Source organism: Salvelinus fontinalis, chromosome 5 (genome assembly GCF_029448725.1).
Source record: "Salvelinus fontinalis isolate EN_2023a chromosome 5, ASM2944872v1, whole genome shotgun sequence".
Taxonomy (NCBI): Eukaryota; Metazoa; Chordata; class Actinopteri; order Salmoniformes; family Salmonidae; genus Salvelinus; species Salvelinus fontinalis.
Genome location: NC_074669.1, coordinates 24,646,794 through 24,669,242, shown reverse-complemented (window position 1 = coordinate 24,669,242; position 22,449 = coordinate 24,646,794). Strand labels below are relative to the sequence as shown.

Genomic DNA, 22,449 nt, shown 5'->3' with positions numbered 1-22,449 from the left:
AAGGGCTGTCGCTCTCCTCATCCTCGGACGAGGTGAGGAGAGAAGGATCTTCAGACCAAAACGCAGCATTTGGGAAATAAGCCATCACTTTATTTATACACGATGGCAACACGAAACAAAACAAAACACTTTCAAAACTACAAAACAAGAAAACGACGTGGATGACAAAACCTGAACATGAACTTACTTAACTAAAACGTAAAACTCACGGACAGGAAACAGACTACATCGAAACGAAACGAACAGCCAAACAGTCCCGTATGGTAAATCCATGCAACGACACAGGAGACAATCACCCACAAACAAACAGTGAGAACGCCCTACCTAAATATGACTCTTAATTAGAGGAAAACGCAAACCACCTGCCTCTAATTAAGAGCCATACCAGGCAACCCAAAACCAACATAGAAACAGATAACATAGACTGCCCACCCAAAACACATGCCCTGACCATAAACACATAAAAACCAACATAAAACAGGTCAGGACCGTTACAGTGTCCCCATATTGTGTCAGCATCCAAGGGACTACCAACTCAGGTCTACCGACCGGCTTTCTCTCGGGGTAAACGCTATTGTCCCCTGAGACCACTGGGCATTCCCAAAACATATGTACATAGGTCCCGACTGAACCAAGACTGAACTGATTATCGAGATTATGGAAGCGGCGATATAGTGTATAATACAATTTTGGAATGAATTAATAAGTTAACTGGTGAGATTTTTTTTTTAACGATGAGAAAACATTGTTCTATGTCACCTTCCAGTTCAACTGTTCTCCAAAACCTAGGAGTTCTGTTCCAGATGGAAGTGACCGCAGGTGTCGGACGAGTTCAACAGATTTGGGAGTATTCAAAAGAGTCTCAACCATGGGATGGGTGGCAACAAGGGGTACTGCGTGTGCTTTTAGATCCGAGCGGAGACTAAGCAATAACAAAAAAAGAAGTCACTGGGAGATTATATGATTCTTTGAGGTCTTGAAAAGTTCCAAGACCGAAATGATCAAAGATGTCACTGAAGGTCAAAATATTTCTACTAGACCATTGAGATAAAACAAAGGGTTTGAGCCTGATAAGATTAGGTTATTGTTCCATAATGGAGAATGGCTGTGAAAAGGGAATGAGATCATGACATCATGAGATGTCTATTGGCCTGTCTCCACACTTCGACTGCATTAGCTATTATTGGACCCATTCAGAGACAGATGTTTGTTTAACCTTTTAACTTGAAGTGTTTGAGACTTGAACAGCCCTATCAAGATAATTTGGTGTTTAGAGTAGTTACGATGTAGAATATTGATTTCGCCTTCCTACAAGAGACTCATTTGACAGCCAATGATATCAATAGATTTCAGTTTTTTTTTTAAATAAGACAAGTGTACTCTTGTGACCCCCCCAAAAGACAAAGGGTGTTATGATTGTAATTAACAGGAAACTTCATATGAAGGTGGGGGTCTCTGGGGGAGACACTGAAGTATGGTATTATAATGCCTCTTGTAACGTTCGTTCTCCTCCTCGTCTGAGGAGGAGCATGGATCGGACCAAAACGCAGCTTGGGTAGAATACATGATGATTAATTTGAAGAAAGGCGAAGACGGAAAAACTCTTAACAAACTACAAAACAATAAACGACGTAAACAGACCTGAACATGAGAACTTACAGACAACGAAGAACGCACGAACAGGAACAAACTAACAAACGAAACAGTCCCGTGTGGCACAAACACTGACACAGGAACAATCACCCACAAACAAACAGTGTGAACAGCCTACCTTAATATGGTTCTCAATCAGAGGAAACGTAAAACACCTGCCCCTGATTGAGAACCATATCAGGCTAATTGAAAAGAACCCAACATAGAAACACATAACATAGAATGCCCACCCAGCTCAAGTCCTGACCATACTAAACAAAGACAAAATAAAGGAAATAAGGTCAGGAACGTGACACCTCTGTTGCTATTAATGGCACTAAATCATGTTTTTTGTCCTCCATTTATGCACCAAATTCTTTTGATGAATCGTTTTAGACTTCCCAAATTTTGACTGGCAATAAGGATTTCTTGCAGGTTAATGCACAACCAGGGGTAGACCCACATACATTATGGGAAGTAGCTAAGTGTTGCAAAAGAGAAATATTTGTAATTCCTTCTCATCACATCAGATTCAAAAACACAACCTTCAGATTTCTTCATTAGAGAGGGAAATAGCCCGTCTAGAGTTGATGCAAAAGTCTAACTATACTGAAGATGGGGCGGCAGGTAGCCTAGTGGTTAGAGCGTTGGACTAGTAACCGAAAGGTTGCACAATCAAATCCCTGAGCTGACAAGATAAAAATCTGTCGTTCTGCCCCTGAACAAGGCAGTTAACCCGCTGTTCCTAAGCCGTCATTGAAAATAAGTATTTGTTCTTAACTGACTTGCCTAATTAAATAAAGGTTAAAAAAAATGGGAAGATAGAACTCACCACATTTACAATTGAGCCTAAGATGGTGACTAGTTCTAGGGCTGAATTTATTAATTTGAAAACAAGACTATGATAATGTGACTAATGTGACTAATGAGAATGTGGATAGATTGAGTAGGCACAATGAAACTGAAGCAAACTGAAAAAAATGTCATCTATTGATGTCATTAGGAACAATATGGGTGAACTTTGTACCCTTCCCTCCCAAATTAATCATACTTTCACTACTTTTTATTCCAATCTGTTTACCTTGGAGTTTCCTGAAGACTCTAGGAAGAGGTTATCTTTGAAGATGTTATCTCTTTTAACCTGTCTAGCCCCGGGGTGCCGCTAGCGGCACTCCTCCCACATTCCACTGAAAAGGCAGAGCGCGAAATAAAAAAAAATATATTTTTTAAATATTTAACTTTCACACATTAACAAGTCCAATACAGCTAATGAAAGACACAGATCGTGTGAATCCAGCCAACATGTCCGATTTTTTAAATGTTTTACAGGGAAGACACAATATGTAAATCTATTAGCTAAACACCTTAGCAAAAGACACCATCTTTTCTTTGTCCACCAACACCACTAGCTATCACCAATTCGGCTAAACTAAGATATTGATAGCCACTAACCAAGAAAAAAACTCATCAGATGACAGTCTGATAACATATTTATGGTATAGGATAGGTTTTGTTAGAAAAATGTGCATATTTCAGGTAGATATCATAGTTTACAATTGCACCCACGTCACAAATCGACTAGAATAAATACATAGAGCAACGTGTATTACCTAATTACTAATCATCAAACATTTCGTAAAAATACACAGCATGCACTAATCGAAAGACACAGATCCTGTGAATACAGACAATATTTCAGATTTTCTAAGTGTCTTACAGCGAAAACACAATAAATCGTTATATTAGCATACCACATGTGCAAACATTACCAGAGCATTGATTCTAGCCAAAGAGAGCGATAACGTCAACATCGCCAAAATCTATTAATTTTTTCACTAACCTTCTCAGAATTCTTCAGATGACACTCCTGTAACATCATATTACAACATTCATATAGAGTTTGTTCGAAAATGTGCATATTTAGCCACCAAAATCATGGTTAGACAATGACAAAAGTTGCCCAGCTGGTCAGAAAATGTCCTGCGCCATATTAGACAGTGACCTAGTTGTATACATAAATACTCATAAACGTGACTAAAAAATATAGGGTGGACAGCGATTGATAGACAATTTAATTCTTAATACAATCGCTGATTTACATTTTTTAAATTATCCTTACTTTTCAATACAGTTTGCGCCAAGCGAAGCTACGTCTAACAAAATGGCGTCATAAGCGATTAACATTTTTCGACAGAAACACGATTTATCATAATAAATTGTTCTTACTTTGAGCTGTTCTTCCATCAGAATCTTGGGCAAAGAATCCTTTCTTGGGTCTAATCGTCTTTTGGTCGAAAGCTGTCCTCTTGCCATGTGGAAATGCCCACTGCGTTCGGCATGAACTGGAAACGTGCCCAGAGATTCAAAGTGTCTCAGAAATAAATGTCCCAAAATCGCACTAAACGGATATAAATTGCTACAAAACGGTTTAAATTAACTACCTTATGATGTCTTTAACACCTATTACAAGTAAAAACATGACCGGAGAAACATTACTGGCTACACTAATGCTTGGAAAAAGAGCAGGTCGGTGTCCACCGCGCGTCCGGCGCAGCTGGAAAAGAGTTACTACCTACACGTTGATCTGCTTTATAGAGGCTGTGATTGCGCAATCGAAACCATTCAAAGCGTCATCACGTAAAGACATCCAGGGGAAGACGTAAGCAGTGTCTGTATCCTCATAGCATTCACGGGGACCTTTAAACTGACTCCAGATCAGGGGCCAAAATGTGTGAAATCTGACTCCATGTCAGGGAAATTGCTGTAGAATGAGTTCTGTTCCACTCAGAGACAAAATTTCAACGGCTATAGAAACTAGACTGTTTTCTATCCAATAATAATAATAATATGCATATTGTACGAGCAAGAATTGAGTAGGAAGCCGTTTAAAAATTACACGATTTCCAGAAAAAGTGACAACAGCACCCCCTATCCTAAAGAGGTTTTAAGTACCTTGGAACCTCCTTCCCTTTCTGTTAATCAAATCAGTCTATTAGATGCCCCCATCTCCTTGGCAGAACTGAAGACTGCCTTAGATTCAATGTCAAAATCCAAGTCGCCAGGGTTGGATGGTATCCCTCCTAAATTATTGTTGGCTGTGTAGGATTTAGTCTGATCTGTATTACTGGACTCAATCAGCCACTCGCTGACAATTGGGAATTTCCATAGGGGACCAAAAACACCTCTTATTTCCTTGCTATTGAAAGGTGGAAAGGACCTGCTTGATTGTTTAAGCTACAGGCCCTTATCAATTTTGAACTTTGATTTTAAACTTTTTGTGAAGGTCTTGTCAAAAAGATTAGAGACTTGCATATCATCATTGGTTAATCCTGACCAATCAGGATTCATAAAGGGTTGGTTGGCCTCGGACAACATACGTACTATTCCATATTATAAACTCTGCTGTCCTGATTAGATATAGAGAAGGCATTTGATGGAGTGGAATAGGGGTATTCATGGACTGTTTTGGAACGTTTTGGTTTCGGTTGATCATTTATTAGTGTGATCCGCACCCTATATATCGACTCCACTGGCCGTATCCAGACTGGCCATTCTGCTGCCCCACAGTTTGTTCTAAAAATATCCACAAGACAGGGTTGTCCTCTGAGTCCTGGCCTATTTGCCCTTTCATTAGAACCGCTAGCCCAGTCCATTAGGCAAAAATATTAACATATTGCCTATTAAGATCAAAGAAACAGTCCACCATATCTCCCTGTACACTGATGACATCTTACTATATTTGTCCGATGTCTTTAATTCTATACCACACGTACTTGACCTCTTTAATATTATTATTTGGCTTTTTCTATGGCTATAAAATTAAATGGTCCAAGTGTATCTTAATGCCTCTAAACCCCACAATTAAACAAGTCACATTACCCTCTTTACCTATCACTTTAGAATATAAGGGATTACATACCTGGCCATTCAAATTCGATCCAATTGGCAACTCATGATGAATGAGAAGAAAAAATAATGATATTGGGAAAAAAAGGTTTTGGTTATAAAAATGAATGTCCTGTTTTCAATGCTTCCAGTTCCTCCCCCATCTTCATTCTTTAAGGACATGGATATCTTGAGGATAATGGGGAAACGTCAGAGAATTAGTCTCTCCAACTTACAATGCCCCAAAAAGTTTGGAGGGTTCTCTCTACCTTTAAACTCTGCTATGGGGCATTTCAGCTGAGGTCACTGAGTATTTGGCTTGACTCTTCATCTGATGTGCTTTGGTGGAAAATAGAGGAGTCCAAGTCTCACGTAATTAGAATACAGCACCTTCCTTATTCTGGGCTAAAGCATAAAACTGCCTAATCTTTTATGGAATATATTGTAAAAAAAAAAATAATACATTGACTGTATAGTACCAAACCAAATCAATAATTGTCTGGGCACAACTTCTAATTTTCAAGAGTTATCCTATTTGGAATACAATTTAATTTAATTTGGCTCTATGCCCTTTACATTCCCTTCTTGGTCTAAGCAAGGTAGTCATGTTTTGAAGGATACCTGCAAGAGGTTAGTTCCTTTCAAGATCTGAAAGAGTCATATTCTCTCCCTTGTTTTTACTATTTATTGTTTTATTATTATTATTATTTTTTATCTCAGACTCTGTACAGCATTGAAAACCTATGGGGTACCATGGGACACTAAACCAGGCTCCCACTCTTTATTGAAATGATTTTCATGTCCAGGGAAAGACGGAATGGTGTCCTCACTGTATGATAGGTTAGTGACTCATAATATAAAAATCTGCCTGTTCTGAAGGTCTGGGAGAAGGACCTACAAATGCAGAGTTTTGAAGGGATTGGACTACGATATAGGGAAATATTTTTGCCTCTTCTAAGATCCTTGCCCATAACTGTATTAATTTTCAATTTACTAACATGTTTTAGTTTACCCCAGAGCGAAAGCTCAAGATGAAGCCTATGGATACTGATTTATGTAATAAATGTACCCAATCTGAGGTGGGCAATTATATGTTTATGTTTTGGAGCTGTGTACCAGTGAAGTCTCTTTGGGTTCATTTAGTTAATATTTGAATAGTTATTCTTGGCAGGAGCCTACCTGTTTGCCCAGCCCTCCTGCTGCTGGGTTGCAGCCTTAGCATTCAGTTATCTTATGAAGAGAGGCGGATTGTTATGGCTGCAATAACAGCAGGAAGAAAAACGATTCTAAGGAGTAGGTTTGAACCGGGTATTGCCCTTTGCAGATGTTGGTTGCTTATGAACTTGGACATTGCACAGCTGGAAAGATTCACTGCCAGACTGTGTGGGGCCAAGCCCGAAACTCTGGTCAATTGGTCACATGGTATCTCCCACTTGCAAGAGCTAATTTAACAACAATGTTTGGTCGTGCGGATGGAAGATAGCATTGCCCTGCTCGGTCTTTAATCTATTTTCCTATGTGGCTCTGGGTTGGTAGCCTTTGAGAATTACATTTAAATAGATCGATTTGAATTTGGAAATACTGAAACATATTTGTCTTTAATCTGTTTAGCCTTTTTTTAATTTGTATGTTTTTTTGTGTTTTTACATTTTGTTTGTTTTCTTCCTATTGAACTGTACATATTTGTATTGTATCTTGATACTGTATTTATCTAGGACATGCAAGAAAAACAAATATATCATTGTTCACAAAAATAAACCTGCAAAATTGCTGAAATAAGTGAATACTGAGATTAACTGAAACAGACATGGAGTATATTTACATGCACACTAATAATTCGATAGTAAACTGATTATGGCAGTAGGCCGAGTATGATATTACTCACGTAAACACCTTACTCTGCTTATCTTAATCGCCATAAGGTTTGCGTGGGTAAAATCACTGCAGTAGCGGTTCGTGGGTAAAATCACTGCAGTAGCGGTTCGTGGGTAAAATCACTGCAGTAGCGGTGCGTGGGTAAAATCACTGCAGTAGCGGTGCGTGGGTAAAATCACTGCAGTAGCGGTTCGTGGGTAAAATCACTGCAGTAGCGGTGCGTGGGTAAAATCACTGCAGTAGCGGTTCGTGGGTAAAATCACTGCAGTAGCGGTGCGTGGGTAAAATCACTGCAGTAGCGGTGCGTGGGTAAAATCACTGCAGTAGCGGTGCGTGGGTAAAATCACTGCAGTAGCGGTTCGTGGGTAAAATCACTGCAGTAGCGGTGCGTGGGTAAAATCACTGCAGTAGCGGTGCGTGGGTAAAATCACTGCAGTAGCGGTGCGTGGGTAAAATCACTGCAGTAGCGGTTCGTGGGTAAAATCACTGCAGTAGCGGTGCGTGGGTAAAATCACTGCAGTAGCGGTTCGTGGGTAAAATCACTGCAGTAGCGGTGCGTGGGTAAAATCACTGCAGTAGCGGTGCGTGGGTAAAATCACTGCAGTAGCGGTGCGTGGGTAAAATCACTGCAGTAGCGGTGCGTGGGTAAAATCACTGCAGTAGCGGTGCGTGGGTAAAATCACTGCAGTAGCGGTTCGTGGGTAAAATCACTGCAGTAGCGGTGCGTGGGTAAAATCACTGCAGTAGCGGTTCGTGGGTAAAATCACTGCAGTAGCGGTGCGTGGGTAAAATCACTGCAGTAGCGGTGCGTGGGTAAAATCACTGCAGTAGCGGTGCGTGGGTAAAATCACTGCAGTAGCGGTGCGTGGGTAAAATCACTGCAGTAGCGCTGCGTGGGTAAAATCATCACTGCAGTAGCGGTGCGTGGGTAAAATCACTGGTGAAGCCAAGCCAGAAAAAAAGCGATATTACAGCCTATGTGTTTTCTCTATAACCTGTTAGTTCATAACCCTTGCAACCGTGATACTGTAAATAGGCCTAAAGGCAGAGACAATAATATATATATTTTACCTTTATTTAACTAGGCAAGTCAGTTAAGAACAAATAATTTTTTACAATGATAGCCTACCCCGGCCAAACCCAGACGACGCTGGCCAATTGTGCGCCGCCCTATGGGACTCACAGTCACGGCGGGATGTAATGCAGCCTGGATTCAAACCAGGGACTGCAGTGAAGCATCTTGCACTGAGATTCAGTGCCTTAGACCGCTGCGCCACTCCAAAGCCCGAAATAAGACGACACAGTGGCAGAATTAATTCAACCACATCTTTGTTTCATCACAAAACCGGAGAGCAACATCTATTCTGTGAAGTCCACAAAGCATATAGCATGTAACAAACAGTTACATGACCTACAGCCTGGTCAAGAAAGTTCATGTTTCCTACATCTTCAGACTACTACACTTGTATTGATTTAGAACCACGGAGAGTTACTGAAAGTCACAAAGGAAACAGGAGCTGCCTCCACTATTTCAGCACTATTTCAACATCTAAACACCTATGCTTAGTCTAATACAGTGACAACTAAAAGCTACCAAAAACGATTTAGTCCAATCAATGTAAGCTAAATATGATGTGGCTTTCCATGGTTCTGATTTGTGTGTGTTGTGTGTGTGTGTGCGTGCACGTTTGTGCAGTAGAAAAGCATGATGACTCACCCTACTTGTAGAGAAACGCCAATGCCATCCTCCTCTCTTTCATGTTGACGAAACAGTCTATGACTGTAATAGAGTGCAGTCTTTTATTTTTTGTTGTCCTAGCCTACCTGGCTAAAATGCTTGCTCGCTAGCTTAATAGATGGCCTACACGTACAGAGACAGAGGGGCTCTGTTTCGCTCGCTCTGATGCTTTCTCCGGTGAGATACATTCAGCCTCTTGCGAATTGAAGGACAATTATGACAACACAGAGACAACATTTCTTGGTACATTTTTGGGGGGAAACCTGGCTTCCCTTGGCATCAATGAATACACGCCACTGACCGTATGCATGTGACCAATACACTTTGATTTGATTTTACCTTTAAAGTAGGGTCAAATGTCACTCTGTGTTAATCCCTCCACAGAATACCCTTTCATCTCATAATCAGTCATGTTTGTGAATGACTTAAAACCTCAGCATTAATGAAGTCTGTGTTTGGTTGAGTACCTGACTTTAATAGTAATGGAGGGAATGGTTTTATTTGACTACTAGAGCATTAATGGACACAGGCCTCTACTTGTGTCCTACTTTATTGTGCTGACCATCATGTTCATTCTTCGTAATGGGAGAATGAACACACGCTTGGGGCCAAGGCTCACTCTGCCAAGCATACACGCTCTCCAAACCACTCGATGGAAACCAACCCACTGATCCCTCTATAATGGAAAAAGGCACTTTTCAACAAAAGCCTCTGTTGTGTGGAGTCACTGAGTTAAGGCGTAAATAATAACACCATGCTATAGTCTATATGGCTCTGGTTTGAGAACTGCTGACAGTTGTGCTTTTGTTTAATGTCAGAGTGATGTCTGGTGTTTTTAATGATTTTAAGTGAATGAAAAATGTAAGTGTTGGTTGGTGTTTTTTATTGCTGTGAAATAAGAGACCCATTCGAAGAGCAAGCAGCTCTATATGATCAGCGTCCGTCTGTTTCTGTCCTCTCCTTCAGTCTGGGTTGCTATGGATGCAAGATCATTTTAGAAAAAGGGTACAAGGTAAAAGTAAAAAAATAAGTACAGTCCAGATCATTTGTAAAGAAAATTGCAGGGAGCAGTAATGTAACACACAATGTTCTTTAGCCCATACAATTGGCCTGGAGAAATTGTTTTCAGGCCTACTGTGAGTGATGGTTATGCTTTCACAGATACAACAATGGATCCCTCTCTTTCTTGTCATTCTCCCCAGAAAATAAGAGGGTGCAGAAATGAGAGTGACAGAAAGTTGCTCTTTCTTTACTGTGTTGGGTTGGTCTTTTGTCATTTCTGAAGGTGAGAGGACATTCAAGTGTGACCAGTGTGACGCCACGTTCAAGAGAAAAGACACGCTCAACGTGCACATCCAGGTGGTGCACGACGGACACAAGAAGTACAAATGTGACCTGTGTGAGAAGGCCTTCGTCACCCCCTCTGTTCTCAAGAGCCACAAGAAGGTGAGTTCAGCCAGTCTTACGTACTGTAGAGCCCAGTCCAGACATTGCCAGTCTCTCCTAGAGCAAATCCTCTTTCAAAATAATGATCCTGTATGTTTGTGTTTTTTCCTACATTTCGTATGTAAGAATGTCCTTCAAATGTTAAAGGATAGGTTCACCCATTTTGAATGTTATATTGTTTTTTGTATCTCTGAGTGATGTTCTATCGATTCCCTGGGTCATTTCATGTTTTCATGTGTATCTGAGTTATAGGGGTTCAAGCAGGTAGAAATATGGCCAGTATTACATACCACCATGGTAAAGTCTCTATTACTACACTGGAAGTTAATAAGAATATGACTTTTATATAGCGAAAAACATCTATCATACATGTCAAATTTCAATACTGGCTGATGTCTTCTCTCAAATGAGCCATTGAACATACTTTTTAGATATTATTTTTTATAGTTTTTATTTAACTAGGCAAGTCAGTTAAGAACAAATTATTTTTTTCAATGATGGCCAAGGAACAGTGGGTTAATGGCTCGTTCAGGGGCAGAAAGACAGATTTTTACCTTGTCAGCGCAGTTACAAATCCAACGCTCTAACCACTAGGCTACCTGCCACTCTGGAGATAGAAAGGAGATAGAATAAAAAAAAACAAATCAGATTTTGATAAACTCCCATATCTATTGGGTGAAATACCAGTGTGCAATCACAGCAACAAGATTTATGACCTGTTACCACAAGAAAAGGGCAACCAGTGAGGAACAAACACCATTCTAAATACAACCTATAATTATGTTCATTTATTTTCCATTTTGTACTTTATCTATTTGCACATCATTACAAAACGGTATATAGACATATGACATTTGAAATGTCTTTATTCTTTTGGAACATTTGTGTTTACTGTTTACCCAGCAGACTGTTGACCAATCGCGTTCACGTTGTCATGCTGCGTCACGCGGTTGCTCAGCTAATCGTCACACAATAACATTCTCAAAGTCGGTGTATATGTTGAGAAACGTGCCTATTGTCACGATTCCAAAGCTGTACGATACTACAAATGGCGAGTTAATTATCTCCAACCTCGGAAAAGATTTGTAACGTTATACTTCTTGTTGATAAAATTTGTGCTAATGTTGAGTTTTTGAGCTAGCGCCCAATAGACCTCATTCACTCCTTGAAGGAGGGCGGTCCTTGTCCCAGAATTGTCCAGAATGCACCGGTGTCCCCATTGACGTAACACGGGCAACATTCCCATCTCCTCAAAATTATATCTGCCGTTGCGAATGTTAGACTCCACTCTGAGGCACATCGATATGCAGGTTGAACATGGTGAGATTGTAGACTCCTAAACTGATAGTCCAGTTTGTTTAGGCGATTGTACAGCTAACCACGTCACATGCTGATATTGTCTTTGGTTTTATTGTGTAGCTACGTTTGCTAACTTACTAGCTAGCCAGCTCATAGAGAGAGCATTGCATTGTGGATTTTGTAGTCGACTTGAGCTGCAACAGATTTCCACGATGAATTTCCATGTTGCTACCAACCTTATTTATAACGCCAAAAGGAAACATTTGTTCACAAAAAATGTTGTTCTCACATATTAGTGTTAACACTGTAAATTAAAATGAGTGGTTTTGGGTGGATCTTTCCTTTAAAGAAAAGTAAAGGAAATTTACATTGATGTTTTCTTGTGATCTCTCTTGTATGCTGGACCGGAACTGGGCTACATTATATAGTCATCCTCCACCATTGTTCCCCATGCAGCCCAGGAATCATCCGGTCTCTGTTTGTCAATTACACATGGCATTTGGTACATTCGCTCCACAGGGTTTCAAAGCACAGGACAGATTCCCAGAGCAGATTACCAGCCTCAATCTGACATTGTCTGCTTGGTTTATGGATCAGATTGAGACCAAACAGTTTCTTGGCACGCGGCAAAAGAAACAAATCAAACATAACATGGCTTTAGTACAGTAGGACTGAAAACAGACAGGCACATGAGTTGTCTCTCGGTCGGTCGGTGTTCAGAGACTGGAGACTGCTGAGAGAGTGCTCGGTTCTGGCAGTGATTAAAGACAGGTAGCTGAGCTCAGGAACCTGGCTGGGACTGAACACCAGGTGTGGGTCCCAAATGGCACCCTATTTCCTTTGTAGTGCACAACTTTTAACCCAGGGCCCTGGTCAAAAGAGCCTAAACCTCTGGTTAAAAGTAGTGCACTAAATATGGAAAATGGTGCCATCTGGGACACAACTCAGAACTCTGAATGGGGATCTGGGGAAAACATGGAGTACATAGTGCTCTGTGTGCTGTAGTATACTATACAGAGGACAGTCTTTATCCTCCATTTCCTATTCCACTCATGGCAAGAGACTATGGATCGCCTTGTTCCTGTCATCTGCGTTTGTTTTCCTCCAGGTGCTTTTGTCAGTGTGCTGTCTGGGTGTCCTCTCCGCTGCCAGGTTGATCTGAAAATGAACAGTAATGATGTGTTTCTCTGGCAGCCCTAGTTTAGTCTTCCTCTCAGAACACCCTTAAATTGCCGTAATCATTCTTCTTAAAGGCAGAGATGTGTGTACATGGAGCATTTGTTTTCTCTGTATCTGCTGTGCGGTGTGTGTGCAATACCTGTACAGTACCTGTACATTGTTTATTCTGCACTGTTTTTTTGTGTGTTTGTTTTGTGTGTGAAAAAATGATCGAGGTGTTAGCCAAGTTATTAATGTCACATCCGTACTATTCATATTAAAAGGATGATGTAATGGTTATGTATAACCCCAATACTTTCCCAAGGTCTGTTTTGGAACATAATGTTCCCCAGTGAAAAATATGAAGCCTTTTATGAAGTAAGAATACAAAAAACAAACCAAACAACTGTACATTGAGGCATCTGGGAGACATCTGTCCGTGTTTGTGTGTCTCTGAGAGAGGGAGAGTGAGGGAAAGGGTTTATGTAACCTAATGCCGATAGCGTGGGGGTGATGGGGGGATGGAGAGAAGAGGATGGTGGAAAGGAAAGGTTGTATTCCTGTCTGTATTGTTGTACTGCTGTTTAAACTGTCACACAGAATTTGAGCTTCTAATAGTTGTGTTTTATTCTGGGGAATTTACATCAGGCCAGCAGCAGAATTCCCATACTTACCTTTCAGCAGGAAGAAAGAGAAATAAATAAATAATGAGAGAGAGGAAGTCAAGGAGGATGAAGGAGGAGAGAGGGAGGGTGAGAGACATTTAGCCTTGCTGAGGGGTGCAGCACGCTCCTCTTTTTGCGCACATTTTCTGCTGTGTATACATACAGTGCCCGTCAATGGACCTCAGAGAAAAGACTGACCTGAGTGTGTTTGAGAAGCGAGGACAGGAGGAGGGAGAGGGCAGGTCAAGGAGGGGAAGAGGAATGCAGGCAGAGCAGATCCCTCTGGTCTCCACCCTGCTCCTCACCCTCAACCTCCTGGCTCTTTGACTCTAATGATAGGCCTGCTGAATCGTTTGGATTCTTTAATCCAGCTTTCCGCAGAGAGACTGAAACCACCCTAAAGTCAGCCTGTAGCGTTCCAATTGGAGAGCTGGAGAGTTCTCACTGGAGAGCTGTAGAGTTCAGAGCCTGTAGAGTTTCCATTGGAGAGCTGTAGAATTCAGAGCGTGTAGAGTTCCAATTGGAGAGCTGTACAGTTCATATGAACACCAGTGTTTAGTAGCAGTGTCTAGCTCTATCAGCAGCATGCAGATTCCTGCCTAGCACCAGGGAGGTCTGGTCCCTCAGTGGGCACTCCCAGTGCTGAGCAGATCTCTGGTTAAATGACTGACATCAAATATTTGTCAGAAGACCACCCTTGAATACACCCTGAAAGGGGGTCGGCTTTGAGGCTTTGTAGCTTTTGAGTGACAATATATATTAAACAACTTTGACAGCTTATCCAACACTTTATTTAAAAAACGTTGTAAATGGCATATAACCATAGGGCATTTAACTGGAATGGAACCTTTCAAAGTTTCTTTGTTTAGTATCCAAGAGTTTTAGCAGAGCTCATAGTATTCAAGTGGTGGGTATGCTCTAGCAGTGATCGTCATGTGCTTTGTAATGAGGGAAAGATGTACCACTGAATGTTACAATTGTCTTTCCTAAATACCAACAATATGTTTTCTGATCTTTGCCGTACCAGACGCACACAGGGGAAAAGGAGAAGATCTGCCCATACTGCGGACAGAAGTTTGCCAGCAACGGCACTTTGAGGGTCCACATCCGCAGCCATACAGGTCAGTGGCCCTGCCATAACAAGACAAGTTCAAATATATTATCATTTTTTAGTTAAATTCATCAACTGTCATTGAACGTCACATAAAACGGTGTAAGATAAACACCAATCTAGTCTACCAGATCCACACAAGGCCAGTCTGCTCCCCCAGAGCCCAGAATGGTAACAGTATCCCAGAGTGGATGTTCATTAAATTGCCTTTAACTGGAGAGCCACACATTCCAGTCTGTTTCCTTACCAACAGACTAGTGCAGAGACCTGGCACAGTCACACACACTCCATCTACCCCCTACTCCCTCCCTCCTTTTCTTTCTGTTTCTCTACATCTACTTGTCTGTTTGGCACTTGCCTTTCTCCCACTTAGAGACTCTCCCCTACCTATCTTTCCTGCTCTCTCCCTATCCTCCTCTTGCCCTCCCTGTATTTGAGATTGAATCCTCACTCCAGTCCACTCATCTTGTTTTCATGCCACAGATACATCAGCTGAAATCATCTCAAACTAAGTAGCTCCCAACAAACAATGGTTGTTTTCTTTCCCCAATCCCTTCATCTCGGGAATGTGTTTGCAGCTTTAGTACTAACGATTTTCCCCAGACTTTTCTGCCATTGAGATCCAAAGTACACAATCAGTGCTATCCTCACTAGGGCATCTATCACTATCACAACCATCACTGCTATCACATCCTCACTAGTGCATCTATCACTATCACAACCATCACTGCTATCACTGACCACCATCCCATTTAATTAACCGTGTCTCATCTTCCAATCATAGCTACCTAATCAGGGCTCTAGACTATGATTAAGCAATCAAAATGCCTTTTGACAGTTTTAATGAGCTTGCTCATATATTTATTAGCCTAATACCTAGTCCTACCTATTTTGTTAAGGACTTAGTCTAACACCATCTTATTGCCAGCTCAGATCAACTCATCCTCTAGGTTCCAAAAGCATAAAATAAAGAGTGTGGGGGGGATTGTCTGCATACGTGCATACATATGTACAGTGCCTTCAGAAAGTATTCAGACCCCTTGACCTTTTCCTCATCAATCTACACACAATACCTCATAATGACAAAGCAAAAACAGTTTTTTAGAAATAAAAAACGAAAATGTTACATTTACATAAGTATTCAGACTCAGTACTTTGTTGAAGCACCTTTGGCAGCGATTACAGCCTTGAGTCTTCTTAGGTATGATGCTACAAGCTTGACACACCTGTATTTGGGGAGTGTCTCCCATTCTTCCCATCCTCTCAAGCTCTGTCAGGTTGGATGGGGAGAGTTGCTGCACAGCTATTTTCAGGTCTCTCCAGAAATGTTAGATCGGGTTCAAGTCCGGGTTCTGGCTGGACCACTCAAGGACATTCAGAGACTTGTCCCGAAGCCACTCCTGCATTGTCTTGGCTGTGTGCTAAAGGTCATTGTGCTGATAGAAGGTGAACCTTCACCCCAGTCTGAGGTCCTGAGCTCTCTGGAGCAGGTTTTCATCAAGGATCTCTCTGTACTCTGCTCTGTTCATCTTTCTCTCGATCCTGACTAGACTCCCAGTCCCTGATGCTGAAAGAAATCCCCACAGCATGATGCTGCCACCACCATGCTTCACCGTAGGGATGGTGCCAGGTTTCCTCCAGACGTGACGCTTGGCATTTAGGCCCGAGTTCAATCTTGGTTTCATCAGACCAGAGAATCTTGTTTCTCATGTTCTGAGACTTTAGGTCCCTTTTGGCAATCTCCAAGCGGGCTGTCATGTGCCTTTTATTGAGGAGTGGCTACCGTCTGGCCACTGTACCATAAAGGCCTGATTGGTGGAGTGCTGCAGAGATGGTTGTCCTTCTGGAAGGTTCTCCCATCTCCACAGAGGAACTCTAGCACTTTGTCAGTGATCATCGGGTTCTCAACTCTCTGGTCAAGGCCCTTTCCCCTGATTGCTCAGCTTGGCTGAGCGGCCAGCTGTAGCAAGAGTCTTGGTGGTTTCAAACATCTCCTATTTAAGAATGATGGAGGCCACTGTGTTCTTGGGAAACTATAATGCTGCAGAAAATGTTGTGATACCCTTCCCCAGATCTGTGCCTCAACACAATACTGTCTCGGAGCTCTATGGACAATTCCTTTGACCTCATGGCTTGTTTTTTTATATAGACAGGTGTGTGCCTTTCCAAATCATGTCCAATCAGTTGAATTTACCACAGGTGAACACCAATCAAGTTGTAGAAACATCTCAGGGATGATCAATTGAAACAGGATGCACCTGAGCTCAATTTCGAGTCTCATAGCAAAAGGTCTGAATACTTATGTAAATAAGATATTTCAGTTTTTTTAATTTATTAGCAAATAATCTAAAAAACAGTTTTCGCTTTGTCATTGTGGGATATTGTGTGTAGATTGATGAGGGTAAAAAAACAACAAATAAATCAATTTTAGAATAAGGCTGTAACGTAACAAAATGTGGAAATGAATACTTTCCAAGTGCACTGTATGTGCTTGTGTGTGTGGCAGTGTGGGACATGGCTGAGTCTGATTGATTGTATTTATATCTAAACAAAAGAGCGGGCCATGGGGGAATGCAGGGGGAAGGGTGGGAGCGGAGGGGACACCTCAAAGAAAGAAAGGAGGAAGGAGAGAAAAGACCACTCCAAAGAAAGCATCCAGCAGGATGACCCTTGACCCCGACTGGCTGTAAATCTGTCCTCTCATTCAATAGCCCAGAACTCACTCGCCCTAGCTTTTGTTGTTTCTTGAGTAAAGAAAAATAAGATTGAGGAAAAGTGTGAGTAGTTCCCATAAAAAACATTGACAATGCTCATTTTGTTCTCTCACATTGATGAGTAATTTGTTGGGCATACAGTTCTTTCCAGAGTAATTTGAAGTCTTAGTTAGTGTAGCATAATACATTGAATATACATTGGATGCTTAGTATGGGCTTACAAAGGATTCTGTATGAACTGAATCAGTGGTGGGGGTATTTTAATTGGGATAGAGTCCAGTGGCGGTCGGTGCCGTTTAAGATGAGGGAGGGCACATTTTTTTTCATGAGCATGGCCTTATTTCTATTACAGCATGTTGGATGACTGTCATTCATATTCCATTTACCCAGTTAAATGTAACATTGATAGGTTTAGGCTACTACATGATACACAAATTTTCCCTGTACCCATCATGAGGTTGCTACAACCTAGCCTATGAATGAAAGTTTACAATGTAGGGGCACAGGTAGAGAGAAATTTGAGTAATCAAGGTGACAGACATTGACACATTCAATACCGCCTTGCACACTCTTGCCTGCATCTAGCTGATCTAGGGTGTAATTATTAGTCCCAACAGTTGACAACGAGAGTGTCTATTGGACAAATTCAGGTTTTTGTTCCGTTTGCTTCTGTTTAGGAAAAGAATATATACAGAATCGGCGTATTGAATACACCCCTGATCTCATGCAAATACAGTTCACTTTCATAGCAGCCACATGCATACAATACAGAATGATCGTTGTAGAATTTCTTCTCGCATCTAGGCACTCTCCTCATCTCAGCTTTCCCTTCACTTGTGGAATTCAGTGCAGAATACATCAGTTATCACCAGGCGATAAAACCTTTCCAAGCCAAACATTCATATCATAACCGCTAACCGCTACACACAGCCTACATCGTTGTCACCATATTATGTCATAGCCAACATAGCTACTAGAACTAATGCGTTAATAAACCCGCTACAATCATGCAGTACAGTGTACAGTCACAAAGGCGTTTAGCAGTTACACCGGCGGGCCCGGTTGGCAATACATCTATAAAACCAAACGCTTACCTTGATTTGGAAGAGTTCCAGTGTTGGGTAGCCAGCTAGCCAACATAGTATCCCTCTCGGTATGTGAAAGTAAAAATTCAAAAAACTATGAAATACAGCTAGCTTTCTCCATCTCTCGCTTCTCCTTCATTTTTGAAGAAATGAATTTGTTCAAAACTGTTCAAAAATTATCTCTCTTTGAGTCAACTACTCATCACATTTTATGCACTGCAGTGCTACCTAGCTGTAGCTTATGCTTTCAGTACCAGATTCATTTTCTGATCATTTTATTGGGTGGACAACATGCTGCAAGAGCCTTGGTTGAAGGACGTCCTCCGGAAGTTGTCATAATTACTGTGTAAGTCTATGGAAGAAGGTGAGAACCACAAGCCTCCTAGGTTTTGTATTGAAGTCAATGTAACCAGAGCAGGACGGAAACTAGCTGTCCTCCGGCTACACCATGGTGCTGCCCTACAGAGTGCTGTTGAGGCTACTGTAGACCTTCTTTGCAAAACAGTGTGTTTTAATCAATTATTTGGTGACGTGAATATATGAAGTATAGTTTTATCTAAAACTATCTTACATTTTTCCTAAATTCCCTGAGGAGGATGGTCCTCCCCTTCCTCCCATGAGGAGCCTCCACTGGTAGAGTGTCTCTTCTAGTTGTTTGACTTCCCTGCAGGGAGGTAGATGGAGGATTGTAAATTGCTAGATGTCTGGTTGGCTTTGTTAAGTACAGTTAAAAATCAAGGTTCTGAAAGACTAGTGTTGTCTCAGTACTCCACTAGGTATGGTTTTGTCCATGTGGCTGCTAGTTCTGTAAATAAACCTTTAACATGGCTCCTCTTCCTGTCAATAATCTCTTTTAAAGGAAGCCTCCAGCTGAGGTTAAAGGTCTGTGTGTTGACAGTCTCTCTGGATGGTACAAAGTTAAACGCCTGGTATTGTTTGTTTTTACAGTGTCCCCACACAGGAACAGCACAGCTTCACTTATTTACCTGGTAAACACTAATCACACAGGATGCTTTGTAAGGTTTTTCTCACAGCGATTTTCCGTGTGCGGTCACTCGACACTCTGGTCATCAATGTTTCACTGGTCATGAGGAAATTGTCTATATGTTTGGCCATCACATTCATTTGGGATGTGGATTGGCTAACACATGGTAAAGTGGGATTTAGCTGATTGATTCCCACACCTTCTACTAGCCAGACGGACAGGGTGGGACTTCTCCCGAGAGAGTACCGACGATGTCAAGGCATCCTGGCGAGTGGCGACATCATTCACCTTAGAGAGGAGGGAACCTTCCCTGCCACTCACAATCAAACTCCATGACTGGAACTCCAATTATAACTTATTTCGTTCTAAACTAAAGCAAAGAGGGGGACTCCCTCATATTCTCATTAACAGGTGATTCCAGAGAGTATGACTCTTCCAGAGAGTCCCACCCTTATTTGATGATTAATGTTGGCATAAGACTGGTGTAAATGCAAATGACCATAACTAGATCATAGGTCAGTGTGACAGTTTTCTACAGTGTGCAGTGATGATAAATGACAGTCCTGGGGTTGACCAAGGTGCTTACGCCCAAGGAAGTGTTCACAGAACCCAGTGCCCACTGAGTGTTACTGACATCATAGCACATGTCATAGTTTGTCGCTCACAAATTGTCACTATTATAGAATCACCCAGTTCAACTATTTAGTGTCTCTAAACAGAGAAGTTCTTTGTGTGATATTTTGGATTCAGTTTATGGAAATGTAACATTTAGGGTTCCTAATGTATGACTGGCTCATATTACGTACAGTAAAACAGTGAACTTTGCAGTTATTGTTCAAACAGGCGTCATTGAAATCGAGATAAATTGGCAGTTTGGTTTAAAATCCCTGTGTCCTCCGTGTAAGACATGAGTAGAGTAAACGGTTGAGTCATTCCACCTTTGACCCATCACTCTGCATGATGTGTGTAAAGATATTGTACTGCATGTCATTATAAAGACAGTGAAGCAGATGTCTTTAGTTTCCCTCGAAACGGCCAGAAAAGACTGAGTAGTGGTGTGTCTAATGGACTGAGGACGATCGGTAATTCTAAGGGACATGTACTCTGCTGGAGACCAGTGTCTTCACAGTTGTTAAGTATGCAGTAGTCTCTCTGGGCACAACGGGATTCAGATGCAATCCAAATGTACATCTGGCAGACCTCTGGGAACACTGACGGACCACTTAGCTAGTAGCTATACTAGCTGCTAGTTAACTTTAGGAGCTGGATTTGCCTGTCTTTGCAATTTGTTTGTTTGCGCTCTTTAGCATTTAGCTAAAAGCATCCATGAGAATTCGCTATTACTTTTACCTTGTGTGCTATGCCGGTAATACCGTCAATCTCGGGATGGCAGAAGAACGGCATGACGGTTTGAAAATCTGGTTACCGCCCATGCCTAGTACAGTCTGTCACAGAGACTCTCTCCTTCTCTCCTCCTCTTCACCTCTCTCACACTGAGACCTACTGAGGGGTAGTTTCCACTGAACAAGTTTTGTGGTGAGGGTTGTTTCAAAAGTGTGGGTCATTATTGTGTGTGTGGGTGTGTGGTAGAGGGCAGGGTGTGAAGTTCTCTGATACAGGTTGTCTCACATGGGCCAGTTTTAAGAGAAACGTTTCAGGAAGTAAATCAATCTTTGTAGGCCCAGGTCATAATAGAAAGGTCAAGTGTAAAGTTGTTGGGCATTTCTGGGGCTGATCAAAGTCAAATCGCTTATCGGCTCAAATGGATCGATATCACATTACCACAGTGGCCCCTGTCGGCATGCAGAGCGAGAGAGAGAGGGGCCGAGGAGGGCCAATGTCTGGCTGGACTGGAGGAAGCCAGGAATTAATTTCTGATGGACAGCGCTAATGTCTTTCAGACCAGGGCCTGGAGCTACAAAGCGTTCTCCGTAACACGAATGCTGTGTGGCAGGCATGCGACGAGCAAGACCATCTGTTTACCAGACACTCACGCACACACAAGCACACACACAGGCACACTGTCAGAGGTGCCAAACGGATCGATTAGCAGACAAGGGGTGTGAGGAGCACAGTGGGGGGGTGGGTGGCAGGAAGGCTCAGGGTCACAGGGAGATGGTGTCCCATTTCAGCGCATGCTAAATCAGTTACCATCTCCACCACACAAAGCCCAGCCTCCTCACACAATCCTCAAACCATCTCACTCAATCTAGATAATAAGTGGATGGTTTCCAATTACGGTAGTGTTCAACTGAAAGGACATAGCGCCTCTCATATGAACCATACCAGCTCAAGGAAATGATTCCTGAAATGATTGCTATTGTTTCTGGTCTGTGTTTGTATCCTGTAAAGGATTGAGCTGATCTTTTTGGACTATTCTGGATGTCAGGCGTGTGTTAGAGAGAACTGGTCTGGTTTGATGTGAGCGGTGCCAAAGAGTTGGGGTTGTGTGTCAGTCAGCTGTGGATGAAGCATAATGTTACTGAACATGTACGTACGTTTGATTGTAGCGAGCACATTGTACTGCTGTAACAATGGTGAGGACTACTGCCCAAGCTCTCTATTTGCAGGGTGTGGGTGTCTGTACAGTGTATCAGTATATCAGCCTAGTCCTCTGCTCTTACCCAGAGGGATGCACTCTAAGCCGCAGAGCAGAGCACACTGAACCGACCATATTAGAACACACTAATGCCTTCTCCAAGGCCTTAGCCTGATACCCTACCATGCTACATAACAGACAGATTCTCTCTCCTCCGTCTCTATGCACATCTGGGATTCAGATTTTCCTGTTTGTCAACAAAGGCCTCCTAGAGACTGAAATTGAGCAGAAGGATTTTTGGGGGATTGGGATTTTGA

At 41.9% G+C, this 22,449-nt stretch overlaps 1 protein-coding gene across 1 annotated transcript in view; it reads left to right on the top strand.

Moving 5' to 3' along the window:
* LOC129855365 (PR domain zinc finger protein 5-like) overlaps positions 1 to 22,449 on the top strand; it is a 64,732-nt gene that overhangs the window by 23,689 nt on the left and 18,594 nt on the right. Inside the window, exons 12-13 of the mRNA XM_055922936.1 lie at positions 10,416 to 10,576; positions 14,726 to 14,819. Of these exons, the coding sequence (XP_055778911.1) occupies positions 10,416 to 10,576; positions 14,726 to 14,819 (255 nt within the window). The remainder of the gene's footprint in view (positions 1 to 10,415; positions 10,577 to 14,725; positions 14,820 to 22,449) is intronic.